The sequence below is a fragment of the Mustela nigripes genome, chromosome 13, assembly GCF_022355385.1.
Source record: "Mustela nigripes isolate SB6536 chromosome 13, MUSNIG.SB6536, whole genome shotgun sequence".
Taxonomy (NCBI): Eukaryota; Metazoa; Chordata; class Mammalia; order Carnivora; family Mustelidae; genus Mustela; species Mustela nigripes.
This window is the reverse complement of record NC_081569.1, coordinates 29,949,549-29,969,143: the sequence shown is the minus strand read 5'-3', so window position 1 is coordinate 29,969,143 and position 19,595 is coordinate 29,949,549. Positions and strand designations below refer to the sequence as shown.

The following is a 19,595-nucleotide window of genomic DNA, read 5'->3' as shown; positions in this document are numbered from 1 at the left end:
GGGTCCTGGGCTCAGGAGCAGCTGAGGCCAGCAGGGATCAGCCCCTTCCACAGACAGATGGAGAGTGAGTGGGGCCTTCCCTCTTCCATGCGGATCTGACAGCCTGCCCTAGAGTTCCATAGTCCAGCCTCTCTGGGCCGGTGGTTCTCATCCATCCATCCGTCTGTCCATCCATCCGTCTGCCTGTTCATCCATTCCCCCAGCAGCAAACAAGGTAGCTGTATCCCCTCAGGCCTTGGGGGGCCACCAGGCTGGGTAAGGAGAGGCAATAGGAGGACAGTGGCTCTCCAAGATGACCGTGAGGGCTGCTGGGACCTGACGAGGAAATGGTGGCATGACTGCGTGCTACAAGGACTCGGTCTGCCATAGGAAAACCACTTCTGGCCAGGACTCAGAAGACCTTGGTCTAGGACCCTATATTTTAGTTGCAGTTTCTTAGTTTCTTAGTTGTAACTTGGAGTGAATCACTTGACCTCAAAGGGCCTCAAGTTCCTCACCTGTACCATGGGCAGAGCAGTGCCTACTGACGGTGAGGTGGTGAAGTCAGGTGAGGAAGAGGTTGGAAATTGTCTGCTTTATGAAGGCCCACTTCACAAATGTCAGGGGGACTCTGATCCCTGCCTCAAAGCATGGGTGGGATTCCGAGAGAGATTGGGCAGAATGGTTTTCGAGTGGAGAGGAAAAGGTGAGCAAAGGTGTGGCAGCAGGAACGTGGAGGACTGTGAGGGAACAGCAAACAGAGAGAACGGAAGAAATGGGGAGGGCATGTTTGTGGGATGGGGAGTTGCAGGGATACCAAGGGAACGGAGGGCCGGTGTGCCGGCTCCGTGGACCCCGAGCCCTCTGCCGTCACCTATTTGCCTGGGCTGCTCTGAGCCAGGCTGGTGAAGGGGGGACTCGTGACGTCCTCTGAAGTATCATAACGGTCTTGGGAGGGGACGGGTAGCTTTCATAATGTCCATTTTCTGGAGCAGGAAACTGAGCCCTTAAAGGAGATGAATGGCCTACCTAAGGCTTCCCATTGCATCAGTAGCAAAGCCAGGCTAGAATTCAGCCCCCCACCCCCATATTTGGGTTTCTCAGGCTCAGTAAGCAGCACAGTGGCAGGAATGACTTGCCGTGCATTCTTTGCCAGGGAGACTCCTACTTCAATGGGCTTTCTAGATGACATGTCAGGATCGAGGGGAAGCAGTTTGGGGGAACAGGTGTTTTCTGGTGGCCCCCATATGGCACCAAGTCCAGCCAAGACGGATTCCTGAGTCTTAAATTGACCCCAACCAGTCATTGTACACATGGTGCTGGGTGGTTTGGGAGCAGGACTGAGGATGGAGTTGGGGCTCTCAGTGGCTCAGAGTCCCCAGGCAACCCTTCCGGACCCACTGGAATTGATAGATGACACTAAGAAAAAAAGTGTTGCATAAACAGTCCCAGGACAGAATCCAGCCCTTTCCCAATCCCAGGGGGGAAAGAAAATTATAGACAACCGAGAAGGTGCAGGAGATAAACATGGGACTTTGGCCTCAGAGCCCAGTCTCTGCCCCATACTGGGTGTTCCTGATCAAGTCACTTTTCTGACCCTTTGCTTTCTCCTCTGTGAGGGGGTAATAATGCTGACTTTGCAGCGTGATTGTGAGGCTTAAATCGTCTGCTAGCCTGACTGTAATTTGGGAGCCTTTCCTGGAGGAGAGGAGATTCCAAAGACTTCCAGAATGGAGACAGAGGGGAAAGTGGATCCAACCTCGGAGGCAGGGGCATGCGGGATTCACACTCGCAGCCCTTTTGCCACTGCGAGGAGGTACATGCTTCCTCTACACAAGAACTGTGTGTGAAGCTCTGACTCTGTGCCAGGCCTGGCCTCTCAGAGCTCTCCAGGAGACAGGAGAGCATAGCGAGGCCACTATGGCCATTAGATGTTCGAGGGGAAGCCACTGGGCCCACCCTGGGGGAAAGACTGAAGACTTGTCCTTAAACCCCTGCTCTGCCGCCTTCCAGCACCAGGACTTAACCCCTCTGTGCCTTCTTTCTTCCTCTGTCATTTGGGAGATGGTAGGGCTCCCCTGACGGGATTGTTGACTTGAATATGCAGTAAATTGAAAGAGTATACTAAATGCCCACAGAACATTAGCTATGATCCTTGAGCCTGGTGAGTGGCGGCTTGCCAGATAAGGGCGGGAGGGCTGCATTCCAAGGGGGAAGGAACAGCTTAGGCGAAGGCCCAGAGGCTTGAGAGAGTCGTGCTTTCCTTTGGGAACTTGGGGGAGATAAAGGGTGGGAACAGGGCCCGTTGAGGGGCCAGCCATGGGGCACACCCAGGAGAGAGAGGGCTGAGTCTGCTCCCACCCCTCCCCCAGCAGGAAGCCTGCCCTTGAATCTGCTGGGAGGCGGTGGGGGCCTCGCAGAGAGGAGCAGAGGCCCTCTGGTGGGCATGGGGGTGGGGGGTGGAGAGATATTATTTTAATCTTCCTCTTAAAACATAATTGCTTTTTGTCGGCGGGTGTTCCGGGCGCCGCCTCCCCGAGAGATTGCTTTGCAGGCTCCTGTCCTCCAGGAGACAGGCAGGGCTGGGCCCGCCTGTGCCGCATTAATACGCTGCAAATGCGATTTCATGGCCTCAAATGAGATTAGGGCCAGAGGCTGTGCTCTCTGGTAGAGACGGTGGGCGGTGTGGGGGTGTGGGCGAGGGACCGGGCACTGAGCAGGGAATCAGAGAAGGGGGGGAATCAGGGATCCCAGGCCCACTAGGTCTGCATAAGCAGTTTCCTGTAACCAGAGCTCCTCATGCCAGCTGGCTCATCCCAGCAGCAGGGCAGGCCCCCCAGACTCCCTACAAGCTCATCCATAAGGGCCAGGGCTGTGGTTACAAACACACTGTGCAAACAGATGGCCTGGCTTTGAAGTTCGGCCTTTCTGCTCAATGCCCTGCCTCTGTGTTCTCATCTGTGAAATGGGAACTAGAGTAGTACCTACCTCATGAGTAGTTGTGACAACTGAGCGAATGTATGCCAAATGTGTGGAGGAGGGCCGGCCTCGTAACAAGTGCTTGTTAATTATTAGCTTTGAATATGAGGCTCACACACCAACCATTTGTGCCCTAGTAAGGGGAGAAAACCACTGAGAGCTTGGACCCTGGAGGAAGGGGGTTATCTAGGGGGCAGGCACCATTATCCTAGGCTAAAGTGGGGGCTTCTGAGGACCACAGGGAGGAGGAAGGCATCTGATGTTAATGTCATCCCTCATTCATCCAGTGAGCACACACCTGGCACCAGCTTCATGTCAGGAAACAGCCTGGGCCCGGAGGAGGGACCACCAGGCATAATCTCTGTCCTCAGAGGAGAGAGACCCTCTCCCAGAAAAGAATAGCAGGTATGAGCCTGGGCACAGAGAGGCCTATGGGCTATGGATCCAATGCCCCTGAGTGGGGATGGCAGCAGAAGCAGGTTTCAGGGAAGATTCGCTGGATGTTGTTCCATTTGTGTCTTGAAGAAGCTTCATGAATTATTCAGGCTGGCAGAGGGAGGAGGACAGTCCAGGCAGATGGAACCGCATATGTGAGGACCAGGAAGCTGGAGAGCTCAGAGCCCATTCAGGAGACCATAGGCTTACGATATGGTTGGAGCATGGGTGTGAGGCAGGGATCGGCTGCCACAAGACTGGAGAGGCCTGGACGAGCAGACCTGGAGGCCTTCAGGGGTCTTGTGGGAGAATCTGAATCTCTCCTGGGAGCAGTGGGGCCCTCCTGAAGTGTTTACGGAGGCAGAGGTGGGACTCAGTCAGATTTGTGGGTTGGAAGAGCTGGGCTGAGGGGTGAGCCTCCTGCTTCCCAAGCCTGAGTGAACCCTGAGTGGACCCCCCACCCCGTCTTGGCAGATCTGGCTTCTGCGCTCTCTGAAGGAAGGGAACGGCTGGTGGCCTTCATTGCTTACCCCTTTATTTAGTTCTTTGTTAACGAGTTATTGATTTTTTTCCAAAGAAAAATGCCCCAAAGCCACGTTGCATCTTTAGCAAAGTGATTCATGATGGGAGGATGGGCCCTGGACGGCCCCCCACGAGAACTCTGGTTACCGACGCTGAGAGGCTTCCTTCAACAAGGCAGTCAATAAACATGCCTGCTGAGCCGGGAAGGAGGACAGCACACCCCTGACAAGCACCCCAAGCCCCCTGTTGTGAAGCTGGGGCCACAGAGGCTCAGGTCAGCACACTCTGGAGTGCTTGTGGAGGAGGCCAGGTTCAGCACCACCTGCCCTGTGCTGGACACCTGCCCCGACAAGGTGGGTTAGCCTCTGCTTGGCAGGTGGGGAGTTGCAGCCCTGATGGGCCCAGGGACTTGCCCAGACGCCCTCTGCAAGGCAGAGCTGAGCCCAGGGCAAGGGGAGGCAGCCTGTGTGTTTACTGTAAGAAAAGGAGGGGCCGTCCTGAAGTCAGCCCTCCTTCAGCCAACCAGCGAGCCCCTGTTGTATACACCACTCTGGCTGAGGGGACAGGCCGGGCGCTTGGGGAATAGAGACTCTGGAAGAGAGCTGCCTTGCTTCCTCTCTTCCTCAGGCTTATGACCTGTGAAGGGCGAACTCTGCAAAGAGGACCGTTCAGAGCAGGGGATGAAGGGAGTCAGGAAGGCTTCCTGGAGGAAGTGTCTGTTTTTTTCTTTTTTTTTTTTCAAGATTTTATTTGACAGATGGAGATCACAAATAGGCAGAGAAGCAGGCAGAGAAAAAAGGAAACAGGCTCCCCACTGAGCAGAGAGCCCGATGTGGGGCTCAATCCCAGGACCCTGGGATCATGACCTGAGCTAAAGGCAGAGGCTTTAACCCACTGAGCCACCCAGGTGTCCCTGGAGGAAGTGTCTTGAGCCGGACCCTAAGGACAAATTGAAACGAGGGAGGAGAGCAGGAGCCGTTTCTGGTGTGGGGGCTGCCTGGAGAAAGGCGTGGCTGTGGGAACAGGCCTGGCAGCGGGGCACAGAGTGAGTCTGCAGAAGTGGGAAGACTGGGCCTGGAATACTGGAGGAGCGGGGGAGGTGGGATGGAAAGGCTAGAGCACTGGCAGAGGTGTGCACACAGACAGTGTTTGCTTCTCTGGCCCGGGTGTGCTGGGGAGAAGCTGCCAGGTCCCAGTTTGCTCAGCAAGGAAAAGGAGGAGCATTTTTGGAGCACCCCGCTGAGACTCAGTGCCAGTGCAGTACCCTCATTGCCTCTTTCAGTCCTCATAGCAGCGCCAATTTCCCCACTGTATAAGGAGGGATGCCAGAGCTCAGAGAGGGTTAGTATGTTGAACCAAGGTCACACAGCTATAAGCTGCTGTTTGCTACAAAATCATGCTCCGTTTCCCATCATCCTTTGCCTTTGCCCAAAGCCCAATACATTGGCCTGAACAAAATACAGAGAGAGTGGTGCGGGGTGGGGAGGAGTGGAGGAGGGGAAGAGTAGCAGGATGGAGGTGTCAGGGGTGTGTAGAGCCATTGAGGGGAGCAGGACCCCTCCTTCCCCAAGAGCCAGCCTCAGATCCAGCCCAGCCCTCCACAGCTGTGCGCTCCCTAAATGGCTGTATTTAACCACCCCGGCCTGGCCACGAGGCTGCTCCAAGTGTTCTCTCCCGGGGAGGCAGGGATGGTTACCTATTAGCTATGAGATCACCCATTACTCCTCACACTGGAAACTTTCTGAGTCTTCAAAGCATGGCACTGGCCCCTAGGCATTGGGGGAGCAGGCTCATTGCCCTTGGCTCGGGGAGGCAGGGCTCCCCTTACCAGGGAAGGGCGATGAGGCAAGAGGAGGAGTTGGGCAGGCAGGGAGAGAGGTTGGGGGGGCGGTCACAGTGTGGTCAAGTAGCAAAGCCGCACGCAGTCCCGGGCTGATGGCTGTCTCACTGGCCAGGAGGAAGCAGTTCTGGGGGGAAGGTTCCTGTGGCACGGGAGTGAGTGTCCCAGGGGTCCCTGGCCCAGGGAACTGGGCAGCCCTCGAGTGAGGTGGTAGGAAGCCCTTCTGGTGGCTGCTGAGTGCACGGGGCTCATAGCACTCGGGAGCCAGACCTCCTGGAACCAGTATCCAGTTGCATTATTTCCTTCCTAGGCAGGAAGGCCAATAGGCTGGGGCTCCAGGGGCATAAAGCTCAGATGCCTTCTAGGGCAGCTGGAGGGGAACCCAGAGCTGAGTCCAGGCCAGGCAGCCTCAGGGGCCACGGTGAGGCAGGGAAGGGGCAGAATTTGAGGAGCCCTCTTGAAGCTCTGAGAGTCACAGAACCTCCTTAAACTTGGCTCCGGAATTTCCCCACTGGCCTCTGAACTGGAGCACGAATGGTTCACATAGGCCCTGGGGCAGCACTGGTCCCCTCCCCAATCTGCTGCTGCAGCCTTGGAAACTAACAGGAAGGAGGAGGCACCCCAGGGTGGCTGGGGAACCATCACCAAGACATTCCCCATACGTGGTGCGCCTGACTACTGGTGACATTACCGGCCTAGGAGACAGAGCACCACCCTCGGCAGGCCTGGGAGGGAGAAAACTGGGAGCGGGACTCCCCGCTTTCATCCCCAGCCATCTGGATGACCTTAGCTGATCTTTACAATTCCAATCATAGGTGAGGCCTCAGTTTTTCTGTCTCTAAATTGGGGAGAGCCACATGCTCCCTGCCTTTCTCTAGACTAGAGGTGGATGGGGAAGGAGCAGGCCTCCGCAAAGCCATAAGCTCCTGCCTCTTGCTGCCATGGTAGGCCAGTGCTTGGTCCCCACACCCAGGAAAATGGGAAGAACCTTCAATATGGGGTCCAAAACAGCTGGCAGAAGAATGAGGCAGGCCACAGGAGTCTGACACCTCTCAAGCCCACCCAGTACCCCAAATCTCATATTTGCTAGCCCAGGCTTCCTGACCACCCTTCCAGGCCCAGTTCATACCTAGCCTCTCTTTGGAGCAGACCTCACCCCAGGCCAAGGGCCAATCATTCCTTATTCTGCCCTCTGACTACGCAGAAAAGCACTTAGAACCATGTCTGGCACATAGTAAGTGCTCATTAAAAAGAACTGCTATCTTTGTAATGATTTCTTATGGAGCCCAGAATTGGATTAGTCATAATATTGGGTCCATACCCCAGAACCATTGGTGGTCCTCTTTAGTCATTTGTAATTTATTTTTGATAATATAATGAACACCCGTTAACCAAGAGACATTATAATAGCCTATCTACTTATTCCCCATTCTCTCTGCCCTCTTTCCACCCAGTCTCCAAGGGGAAACCATTGTCTCAAACTTAGCGTTTATTAATAAACAAATGTGAGACTGCAGGCACCCAGAGAGGCAGGATGGCTGCAGATTCTTCAAGAGAAATAGTTGTTATTAACCAAATTGTAACTTCCTGTGAGTCGGGTCTAGGTCGCCGCAGCGGGGCTGGGCTTACAGAGCCGCTGGGGAATCTTGGTTGATGAGCTGTTCGGGGTACCTAGAGCAGGGACGGAGAGGACTGAGTATGCCAGAGAGCAGGCAGGACCCAGCTCCAGAGACAGGGAGTAGGGCTTCTGAGCCTTCACCCTATGACTCCTGGACTCTACCTGTGTGACTTCTGCCCTCCCTATGATGTCACACAGTGTTCCCCAGGTGACCCCGCTGGGCTTTTCCAGGTCTGGACAGAGAGACTCACCCCTGTCTTTACCTTCTTGGGGGTACCAAGGGCCAGTTGTTCAAGCTGTTGACCCCTATGCAGCTGGTCATGGCTCCGAGCCCTGAGGACAAGTCCACGAGAAGAATGTCTTGCTACTGAGAAAACTCCAGGCTGCCTCTACCTGCCCATCCCCCTCCCCACCCATTTCCCCTGTCAAGATCCCAGCGCTGGTGTGTGGCACCCCAGACACAACACTGACGCTCCACACTGTTTGCCAAGCCCCAAAGGCTCCAACGTGCTCAGGCCGGCTTTCTGGGCAGACCCGATGCCTAAGCGCCCACCAATATCAGGTACTGGTCCCCAAGATTGTTAAACAAGGCCAAACACTCCTGCCCCCCGAGAGGATGGGACGGAAAAAGAAAAAGGTGAGGCCTAGGGGCATGGGTCATGCACCTGCATGAGCTCATCTCTCCTTCAAAGTCCCTTGTTTTATTTGTTTCTATGTCATGACAAAAGCTCCCCTTCTCTGGGTCCCAGTTTTCCCAGCTGCTAAAAGGAGAGCGAAGTGGTCTCTGGGGTGCTTGAAGGTTCCAGACACGCTATACTCTTAGGCCATGTGGGAGCAGAAATTTGGCATGCTTGCTACCCTATCTGGTTCTTTCTGCCTGGGTTAGCCACGACCCAGAGAAAAATGTAGCTTGAACTGCATATTGTACCTCCCCCCACCTCCCCAGAGCCTGGAAAGGAGTTTTTGCTGTTTTCATAAAGGCTCAGAGACCCCACTGAGATGGCTCACCATCCCCCTCCCAGATCTTCTAGGAGACTCCCAGGCCACTGCCCTTGGGACTGCCAAAGCTCCACTGGCCTACGCCCCTCCAGCCCTGGCCTGACCCTTGTCCGTGGTGATCGCTGCTGTATCCCCAGCACTCAGCACAGCCCCGACACATTATAGGTGCTTAATAAATAGCTAGGACCCTGCCAGGAGGGGATTACAATCTCAGAGCAGTGAAATGCAAACAGTTCCAAAAATTAAATAAATTAATCTTTGAGAAAATTGCAGACCGTTCACTATGAGGCTTCCCTTACCCTCTGCTAACTGGCAAGCCTGAACCTCTGCTGTCGACTGTGCCAAGTACCAACAGGGACGGTAGAACAACCTAAGACCCAAGCAACCAGGCACTTGCTAACGTGGGAACAGTTTCTTTGCAGTTAGACTCCCACCAAGTAGCTACCGGCGCCTCCGTCTGTGGTTTCTACTTTTATCATACTTGACTTTGGTGTCTTTGGTTCCTGGTGTTCTCTGCCCACAGCGGGCTCTTCCCCCTTTCAGCTGCTTTATGGAATGTCACACACTCAGGACCAGGCCCCCCCTAGCCTGGCCTAGAGGCCCTAAGCCGCCAGCTGGTCCGGAAGCTCATTCCTACCTTCCCACTCAAGATGGATTTGGGGATCCACGGGGCATGCATGGAAGCCCTGAGAAGGAGACACATTTATTTTGTTTCATTCATAACTTTGCAGAACAGTTTTAATGACCGAGTAGAATCCCCTAGAATCATAGTTCATAGTGTATTTATATACGGGAGTATGTATCCATATTTCTCCTTTGGTGAATCTTCTGTGCCTCTGTGGTGACACTTGGAGGTTTCAGCGTTCTCTGTGTGTTAATAATATTCATTCTTCTATATATATGGTGAATGTTTTCTCTTGTTTATCTTTTCTTTGTATTGTGGTATATTGGGGATTATTATAGAAGTTGGTATGGATATTTAAATGCAATCAAAGTGACCAATTCTTTCCTTTATGAGTTGGGACTTGTGTGTAATCCTTGGAAAAGCCTCTTCTCCTCCAACTACCTCAACTCCTATGGCTAGTCCTGACACATATTGGCTACCCAGCTCGTGAGCCCAAGGGCATGCACCTTGTGGCCTGTAGAAAGCTTGGCACACCCAGTGAACACTATTGATGCAGAGCAGAGACTGCACAAAGTGGAGAGACGGATTGCAGCCCCCTTCCAGCTCTGCCTGCTAGCTAAGCCCAGTGCCCAGATACAAAGGCTTTGGTCTCCCCAAGCCTGTTTCCCCATCTAGGAAAGGGACCCGCCATAGCCATCGTGACTCCCATGCAAGTTTAAATGCTGACACTAGAAGGAACATGAAGGACCATTTTTTAACTCAAAACCTTTATGATACAGCTGGGAAACTGAAGAGGCGGTTGGGGGCATTAGTTCTGAAGCAGGCACATCTCTGAGGGAAGCCTACAGATTCCCATCCAGACGTAGGAAGGCAGAAAGGAGAGGCAGACAGCTTGGCCCACGGCCCCCGCTCCAGGCCTCCCCCTGGCCCTGGGCCCAGTCTGCCCAGCGGGCACAAGCCTGCAGGCCTCACCAGGAGGCTCCAGGCTGGCAGCTGGCCTCATGCCCAGAACTGAAGCCTGAGCTTTCTTTGTCAACCCCCCAGGAAGCTTTATTTCCCAGAAGGCTGTCCCACAAGGTGAGGCATGGGGGGTGGGTAGGGGATAGAGAGGGGGCCCAATTCACCAGCCTGGTCTGCAGAATCACTCGGTGGGCTCTGGGGCCAGGGAGTCTGTGAGAGCCTGGGAACAGCTGCCGAAGCTGGGGACAAGCCCTGAACCCCCAAAGCAAAAAGGGGCACAGGGCTACCATCTTAGGCTGCTCCTGGGAATTGGGTGATTGGGAAGACATGAGTCACCTCTCCTGACCTCCCCCCAGGAACCTGAGGCCTGAGACAGGCGGGACTAGATTACAACCATCCCAGGTAGCTCCACTGACCAGGCGGGAAAATGAAAACCCACAGGGAGTTAGGGCAGAGCTCGCCTCATAGCTCAACACCCCAGGCCGCTGGTCTTGCGCCTATACCACTAAACCAGGAGAATAAACCTGCAGGAGAGTGGAGTGGGCTATGGGGGCGAGAAGTGAGCGACTCTGACCTGTGAGGGGAGGAGTGGCTCTGTGCCTGCTTCCCCCTCCTCCCCTCTCCCCCTCCATCCCATGCAGTAGGGGTTCCTTCTGAGCACTGTTCTCCCTCCCCTGCTCCCACCCTGGCCTGGCAGGGGAACAGGGGAGAGGGGGAGGGGTAACTTGCTGCACCTCTGCAGATGGTGACAGGTCCCACTAAGTCCTGGGGAGGGGGCACTCCTCAGTTGGGGTGGGGGGTCTCTCTGTAGGGCTGGCACTTCTGGGGCTGGGAGGTGGGGTTCTCACCTCCTAATTAGTCATCTTGTTAGGCAAGGACCACAGCATGTACTGAGAAGGCCTTTCTGAGAATGTCAGATCTGTGGGAAGTGAGGGAGCAGGCCACGGGGATGGACACGCAGGGGAATAAGGAATGGCCCAGGCAAAGGCTTGGTGCCAGAGCCAGCCTGGGGCGTGCAAGAAACCGAAGACGGCCGCATGGCTGGAGCCTGTGGGCAAGGGGCCCAGGCCGTTGTGAAGCTCTGAATGCAATAGGAAGCTACTGTTCTGAGCAGAGGAGAGACCTGGTATGACTGAAATCTGGGAAGGCTCACTCTGGCTGCTGTGTGAGAGGGACAGGGCGGAAGCAAGGCCAGAAAGGAAGCGAGAAAGCCAGCAGGAGTGCAGAAATCCGGTGTCGTGCACCTGAGTGCTTCAAGTGGGAATGGGGAGAAGGGGTCAGATTCCAGACTCAGTTTGAAGGGGGGCCTGTCAGGACATGCTGCCAGATTGGAGGGGCACAGGGCTCATATAATGTTCATCCCGCCGCCAACATGAGACCTGAGAGAGTGACAGCTGGCAAAGTCTTCAGGTCCTTCCCTCCCCCTCTGCCCAGAGGCTTCTTGGAGCCAGGAGCCACTGTGCCCAGATCTCCCAGGTTCAAGGTGGGAGCAGACTGTGTGGGGATTCTGAGCCAGCCCTCAGGGAGCAGGCAGGATCCTGACCAGCTGCTCCAAGTCCACAGCATCCCATTGGAGAACTGACTCTCTGGCTTCAAGTCTCATGGTGGTGAGGGGCAGAGCTGGTTTAAACCCAGCTCTCCTGACCCTCGGTTCACATCAGACCTGAGCCAGGGCATCTAGCCTGCTGGGGTTGCCGCCAGCACCAAAACTTGCCCCCAGAACCAGGACCTTACTTGTCTCCTGGTCTCTGCCTCCTCTCGGTGTCACAGGACATTGTTCTCGGCCTCCATGGACACTTCCTACTTTGAGGACCTGCCCTGGAATTCAGCTTCTGAGAGGATGAACTTTCTAGATAAAAGGGCTCTCAGTCACCCTTCAGGGCCCCTTCTCCAAGCTGAGGATGTCCATTGCTTCCCTCATCGGGCCAGGAGGGCCCCTCTGTGGCCCGTCACATGAGCAGGAGGGACAAAGACGTGGGGAGCCTCCTGCCAGCGGAGACCTAGCAAGGGTAAATCTGGGTCATCTGTGTCAAGTCCAGGCCCTCGGAGTGAGAGTCAGCCGGTCAGTGCAGAAGAAGACCAGCCCCAGACCCAGTAGGCACATACCCACACCCTCCCCAACCACGGCGTTCACTCGCAAACTGTGGGTTCTGCCACTCTCCCTGACTCCTCCTGCCTCCAGAATCAAAATGAGCCTGCTCTGAGCTGTGGGAAGCCCCCTTCCCGCTTTGTAGCCTTCCTCCAGGTTCCAGCCTGTCTTTCCAGCCATGCACGCCTTCCCAACACTTTAAAGGCCTCCCCTTCCCAGCTGGTTCCCTGACTTCCCCAGAGCGGCTGCTTCTGTCTCCTCTTGGCAGCTCTCAATAGCATGGTCTTTTGGGCCCTAAATCCCCAAGCTGTTGAGCTGTTGAGCTCCTGCCCGTGTGTCTGCTTGGGGCCAGCAGCCTAGAGGTCCCATGTGCAGGCAGGTGCCTCTCCACCTTCCTGGTCTGCAGGGTTCTCTGGGTGGAAGACAGAGGGGGCATTTGGGACAGCCACCTTCATCTCTTTTCATTAAGGCATTGGGTGACTTCATGGATATGGATAAGCTGTGTAAAGGGCTGTGCATGGGAAGGACCTGAGGGGACAGGTAGACTGGGCTGAGGTTTACAGAGATGGGACAGGTGGACTGGGCTGAGGTTTACAGAGACGGAAGAAAGCAAGCAGGACTTAGGAATGAGAGGCAAAAACCTGCAAAAACCTGCAGAAAGCAAAGACTCTGGGGTGAGACTGAACTTGAGAGGTGAGGGCCTGTCTTCCTCTGTAGGAAGTGACACAGGGCTGGGGTGGACATGGGGATGGGACAGAGGCAGGGAGGAAATGGGACCAGAGACGAGTGCCCTGTAATTTTAAACTGGATGGGGGGAGGACAGAGGGAAAGGCACTTGGAGGGAAGCTGTGAGGGACTGAAGTTCATAGGGAGGCAGCAAGGACAGGTGACCTCCCCAGAGGAGGCCACTCAGCCCTGGTTCTCTCCACAGGTCGCCGAGAGCCCAGAGGAGCCCCAGAACACAGGGCAGAGTGTGGAATCTGTCACCAGCCACCTGTCTCCCTCTAATAAGGAGACCATTGTGGTCACTCTCCATGGGGCCACCAACTTGCCCACCTGCAAGGATGGCTCTGAGCCGTGGCCTTATGTCATGGTGTAAGTAGAGCTGGGCACAGGGGCTGGGGCTGCCGTTGGGCTGGGAGCAGATAGCCGTTGGGGTGTGAGCAGCCAATGGCTGTGAGCTGGACTGTGGTACCCAGAGGGGAAAGTCAAGTGTGAATCACACAGGGGCTGTAGGCCATGTACACGGTAGGCCTGACCTCTTCCCTGCTGCGAGGGAAGCCGCTCACCAGAGCTGGGGAAGGAAGGAAGAGCCACTCCTTGATCCCACAGCCATCGGGGCAGGGCTTGGCCTCAGTTTGACCTTAGGGAGGTAGGGCCTCCGGATATAGAGGCCAGGGCTGGACTCTGAGCGGGGTGATGGTGTCCTGGGGTAGGTCACTCATGATAATCCTCGTCCTCGGCCCCTACCATTTCCTGGGTCATTTCTATCCCGAGGGAATCCCCAGTTCTGGTCCTTTAATGCACCCCATACCCGCCGCCAGCCAGCTGCAGGCACACACTTCTCAAGGCCTGGTGCTTGAGTGAGGCTGGCTCTGCCGTGTCTCGTGTCTGCTGCCCACCTTATGGACGTCACTCCTCCCAGAAGGGTATCAAGTAGCAACACAGTGTCCAGCCAGCCAGCCTTCGGTAGGGATGCTGGATGTGCCTTCTATCTTGACGACAAAGCACTGTGCGGTAAACCCTCCCACAAGCTCACCATCCCTGAGCCCTTCTGTAAACTGGGAGCCACCAGCACCACCCCCCAAGCTACTCTACACCTCCCCTCCTCTATGAATTCCAGCAGTCACTCGCCCACATTTCCTCTGGGGAGAGTGCCTGCCCCTCCCCCAACACCTGCTGAAAATCCCACCTTCAAATTCTTGAAGGCTCTTCCTCCTCCAGGCAGACACCAGAGTTGAGCTCTGGTGACTTAAGTGGCATAAGGTGCGGGGCTGAGACACGGAGACAAACAGCCGGTCACTAGCCGACAGCCCCGGCACCCCCACATGGTTGAAAGGTTAGGTGGTGGGAGGTTAGGTGGTGTGCTGAAACCAACAGGTGGACCACTTGCTTGTCTCAAAATCCCCATTTCCACCCAGCCAGCTCCTCAGCCCTCCCCTCCCCCAGCTCCATTTCCGTGGTGAGGAGGGACAGGTGGCAGAGAGTGGGCTTGGCAGGGAGCTCGCCTTCTCCCCTCAGCTATTTCCATAAACCAATTATCGCCGATCATCTCGGGAGATTGAGGCCCTGCCTATCACCAAGCCAGCCGGGGCGGCAGGGCGGGGAGCGGGGCGCCGTGGGGCTCGGCGGGCAGGCTCCGCGACCTGCGCCGGCACCCGGTTGCCATGGGAACACGCGGCGGGAGCCGAGCCGGCCCGAGCCTAGGCGAGGGGTGTGGGGGCGGCGGGGGAGAGCGCATGGCTGCACCCATCTCTCCCCTGGGGGAGGGGGCAGTTTGCAGAGCCCAACCCAGCCCACAGCCCTAGCATGAGCGCGTTCCTGGGCTCCAGGAGGCTGAGCTGCCACCAGCCCCGGGGGTGCTAATGAGATGCAAATGACAGCAGAAGGGAGGGCTTCTGAGAATGCAGGCCCAGCTGTCAGGGACCTTGAAAGGGGCTTTCACGGGGAGCCCAGGCCCCAGGCAGGAACCCCAGAGGGAGGACCCAGACCCCGAGAAGCCGGGGGAGAATCTGACTGTCCCCTGGATGTCTGATTCCACAAGCCCCATAACAAAGCAGACCACTGGCTCCATAAACCGGTCCCACCCATGCTTTTTATCATGATGAATATTGCAGTGCATGAGGTGTATCTAATATAGATTAATATTATTAATCTTTCATCTTCTTTCAAAACCCTTTTTCTCATCTTTCTCTTGTGTGTATTTCTGGTTCCCTCACTTGGTGTCCCGCCTGAGCTTCCCCTTCTCTGCCCTCCCCGGGGGTCTCACCTGCAGGGGTTCCTGTCCCAACCTCGGTCCCTTCCCCCTGGGCCTGCTGCACCCCAGCAGGCAGACCTCCAGGGGCAGTGGGTGGGGTAGGAGTGAAAGCCTCGGCCTGAGAGGACCCCAGAGCCATTTACTCATTCAGCCCATGAGTGGGGGATCTGAAGAGAGTTCGGGTCTAACAATGGGGACTCCCCAGCTGGGGACCAAGTCACTTCCCTCCTGCGCAGGCTCCAGCCTCAAGCCCAGCTAGTAATAGGGTGCACCTCTAGTTGTGACTGTCCCAGACCAAGAAGTCCTTGTGGCTCATCTTGTGGTTCTATCTCTTTCAAGCAGGGCCTTTGCCCTGCTTCCGCTCTGACCCCACTATTCCACTAAAACCTTTTTCTCTAAGGCGACGACCATGTCTCACCCTATGTCCACTGGGCGTCTCATCTTTAGTGATGCTGGCCTCTCCCTGGTTTCAACCCTAGGTCACTCCTCTTCCTCTGTATGCTCTGTGGGATCTCATCCTCCTCCTGGTGTGGGTGATCACATTCTCCCCCCCACCCCCACCCAGCCCCCTCCACTCCATCCCTGTCTAGTCAGTGTATTTCCTATCTCTGAAATCTGGCGGCTCCTCTCTGCCAGTTCCCTGACTTTAGGCTACTGCACTGTTTTCTTCTTAGCACATCCAATCTTGCCCCCCTCTTCAAACTCCAAGTGTTCTCACTGCTCCCAGGGTAAAGAGGATTCCAGGCCCAGCATGGTTGGGTCCTTGCCCGCCCCTCCCTTTCTGGGCTTCAGCCATAACGGGTGTGTCTCTGTTCTCTGAGCAAACCCTGTTCCTTCCCACCCTAGGCCTTTCACTCCCTCCCCCAGAACATTCTCCTTTCCCCTCCCCTCTTTGGATCCCAGCTCAGTCACTTCCTCCAGGAAGCCCTCCCTGTTCTCCCAGACCAAGCCAGAGTTTCCCCGCATTCCGTGTTTCCCTGGGACTGCCTGCTTCTTCAGGCCGCAGAGGCAGATCCACATGTTCGATGTGCTTTTATGGGATCTCTGGCATATTCTTTCTTAGTGTCCACCCCCATGGTGCCCATCTAGTTCCACAAGTGACCACCAGGTCTGTTTTGCCCCCCATGATACCCCCACTATTTAATAAATTACCTGGGGCACAGGAAGCCGTCAGCAAAAAATTGTTGAATGAATCTGGCCCCGTTTCTAGCTTGCTCTGTTACTTTGGGAAAGTTACTTCTCCCCTCAGTGTTCCAGTACCTCACCTGGGAACCCGCCTGGAAGGGCCATGGAGATGGCAGAGTGGGGGGTCGGGGCGACGCTGACAGGTGTAAACCATGACGCGGAGTGAGCATTATCTTCAACACCACAGTGGGCGTGTGAGATCAATCAGAAGAAAACCATGGGGTGCTGGAGAGAAGCCAGGATGGGGTCAGGATAACCCAGAATCCGGCCCACCCCTGATTGCCTGTGTGACCTTGGGCCAGTCCCTGCCTTTCTCTGAGTCTCTGTCTTCCCATGGCCAGCATGTTGGTTCTGGTCTCCGTGCTGCCTCCGGCTTGCCAGGCTGGTTTGTGCTCTGGCCTGGGAATCAGTTTCAGTGCCTTAGAGACAACAAGAGCCCCAGCTGTACATGCAAGACAGACTCCACACCCAGGTCTCCTGGGCCAGCGCCCAGGTCCAGGTCACCCCTGGCCAATCTGGGCCTGAGCAGTGCCCAGCACCTGCCTCCCAGCCTGGCACAGAGAGGCCTGCCAATCAGAGCACAGCAGGGACCAGGAAGGCAGTGGCCCTGACAGACAGGGGGTGCCCCAGCAGGCTGGGTGTGGGGACAGGGCCAGCCAGGAGACAGTCTGTGGGGTTCTGACCCTTGGCCAAAGGATTGGTGACTGGACTGCTCATTGGCAGCCGCTTCTCTGACTGCCTGCTGCTCAGAGCTAAGGAACAGGGCCTGAGCCAGGACCAGGAGGGGAAGTACTGCTTCCTCATGTGCCTGGGGGAGGCTTGGCCCACCGCAGTAGGCAGGGCAGAGCACAGATCAGCCACACTCAAGAGGATCTTTGGTTTTCTTGCATCAGCCTCTCCCTGGCCCCTGATTGAGACTGACCTCGATCACACAGTGAGCCCTGACTCTGGTCTGACTGAGCCCTAATCACGCACTGAGCCCCTACCCTGGTCCCACACTGAGCTCTGCCCCTGACAACTAATTGAATGAAGAAAAGTATTGAAAAGTAGGACCATTGCATAAGGTCTTGGTCCGAGAAGGTTAAAGAAGGACACGTTTACTGAGTGCCTATCATGTACCTGGCAAGTATGCTAGGAGTGCCTGCGTGTGTATATGTGTGTGTGTTTCATAATTTCATCTTAGCCCTTTGAGCTAGGTAAAATATGGTCTCCATTTTACAAGGGAGGTGACTAAGGGCTCAGTGAGTTTCTGTGACCTATCCAACATCACAGAGCTAGAGAGTCCCCAAGCCAGGATCCAGGATTCCAAAATCTAAAAGCTTTTTCAACCTCACTCCCTGACTTGATCTTCATGCTGTTGGTCGCCCCTTTTAGAAGGGGACCGTTGGCATTGGGGTCTGAACCCAGACTTCCGAGAAGATCCAGGGGTCCGTCTGAAGACACCACCCCACCCCCTCGCCCTAGGATCTGGATTGCCCACATCTCCCCTGGTCTGGCTGTGGGCCTTGACCAAAGGCTCCAGAGGGCAGGGATTTGGGCCGAGTGAGCAGAGGCCTGGCATGACTCACAAATGCCCTGGGAGCTTGTCTCAGCAGCCAGAGGGTGGAGCTCAGCAAACACAGCACTAATACACAGTGCCAGGGATCACGGGACAGTCCCAGGAATAATGCAGCCCTCATTTGCTGACGGCAGCCCAAGCCGAGCTCTCACAGAGCTCAGTTCTCCTTACTCTGCCTCCATACAGTCACCCTAGCAGGCAGGTTGCTCAAGCCCATGTGATGGCCAAAGAGGCCAAGACCCAGGGGTGTACAGGGACTTGTCTGAGGTCATGAGGCTGGCCAGTGAGAGTGGAGCAGCTGAAGGAAATTGCCTCCATTGGGCCACCGAGAGCTCACGCGGTTGGAAACCAATGTTATTCCCTCCCAGCAGGATGCTTGGGGGAAAAAAACACAGCCTGGGGAGAAGGCCCAGGAGAGGCCTGAGAATCTGATCTCCCCTCCAGGAACCCCGGCCTATGGTGTGGTCTGTCCTGTCCACACCTGCTCTAAATTATGTCAACTCCTGGAGGCTCAGGGTCTCAGAATTTTTGTTCGGTGAGAATGTATCCCAGAGCTGTAAACACAGCTAGTGTTCGTGGTTAAAATGGGGGTTTCCTGAGAAACCCCCAGCCAGACTTCAGCCACAAGGATCCTTCCAGATGTTCCCTTCTCACCACCGTGCAGGGCCCCTGCACACTTGAATCACTTCTACCGACCCCCAAACCCTGAGCTCTTCCCCGGAGGCCCTGGGATCCTGGAGAGCAGCCAAAGGGGGCAGGGCTTACCAAGAGAAGTGAGTTTTAATGGGAAGATTTCAAGCACTGAGGCAGACCGGTGGGGACCCTCCTGGTTTCCTCACCGCTTTATGCACAAGCTGTCTCATCTGCTTATTTCTGAGCATGGACACAGCTGCTGACGGGACCCCTCCTTCTGCCCCAGACATCACAAGTGGCCAGGAGGTTGGGTCCTCCCTCTGGGCTCAGTCTGGCTTCTGTCCCCCTCGCCTCCCACACAGGCTCCCAGGTCAGGTGTTACAGGGTCCAGCATCCATCCAAGAGGGTGGCAGGCCACAGGGCGGGGGGGGGGGGCTGGGGCTCGGGTTCTGATTCGGCTCCTCCTGCCCTTATGCTATTCCCCTTTCTGTCACCTCCCCTCCCTGACACACGCTGATCTTCTGTCAGAGGGAGGGGTGCCAGAGGTGACAAAGTTGGTTCCTTCAGGCCCGAGGAGCCAGCTCCACAGATGCTGAAAGCAGCTGGGTGTGGGAGACACACGGGGGCATAGGGCTCCTTTAGGAAAGCGCCCCACCCCCACCCCAGGCTCACTGTCCCTCCAGAATCTGTGAGGTGAGGAACACCATTACAGGGAGGAGCTGAGCTCAGAGATGTTTAAAGGATGAGCCCACAGAGTCAGTAGGCAGTATGGCTGGGATTTGAACTCAGGCATGTGAGCCTGAGCACTAAACCATTCTCTCTGGCCTTCATTGTGATGCTCAGGAGGCAATGGGGTTTTATCCCTGGGGAGGGCAGGTGGGGACAGATCTGCTGCTGGCCCCTGTTGTCCCACATCTCCCTTTCGCATCACTCTGGGGCCTGTGGGAAGGACCGGGAACAGGCTAGAGTACTCCGGGGGTGTTGGAGAAACAGGGCCTGCGGCCAGCCTGCGACTGCGATTGGGGGCCCTTATGATGGTCAGTGTCAGCAGGGCAACCAGTCCCTGGATCTGGCCCCGGACCCCTAGGGCCTTGGGGGAGCCCAGTCTCTGCAGCTGGGCTGTGCTTCCTTCCCTTTGAGGACATACTCTTGGGCTAGAACTTGAGATCTGAACCCTCCTCCCAGCCCAGAGCTGC

The 19,595-nt window shown here is 55.9% G+C and overlaps 1 protein-coding gene across 1 annotated transcript in view; it reads left to right on the top strand.

Annotated features, from left to right (window-relative positions):
* Positions 1–19,595, top strand: part of CCDC33 (coiled-coil domain containing 33) — a 101,786-nt gene that overhangs the window by 8,651 nt on the left and 73,540 nt on the right. The window contains exon 3 of the mRNA XM_059372066.1: positions 12,978–13,141. Coding sequence (XP_059228049.1) covers positions 12,978–13,141 — 164 coding nt within the window. The remainder of the gene's footprint in view (positions 1–12,977; positions 13,142–19,595) is intronic.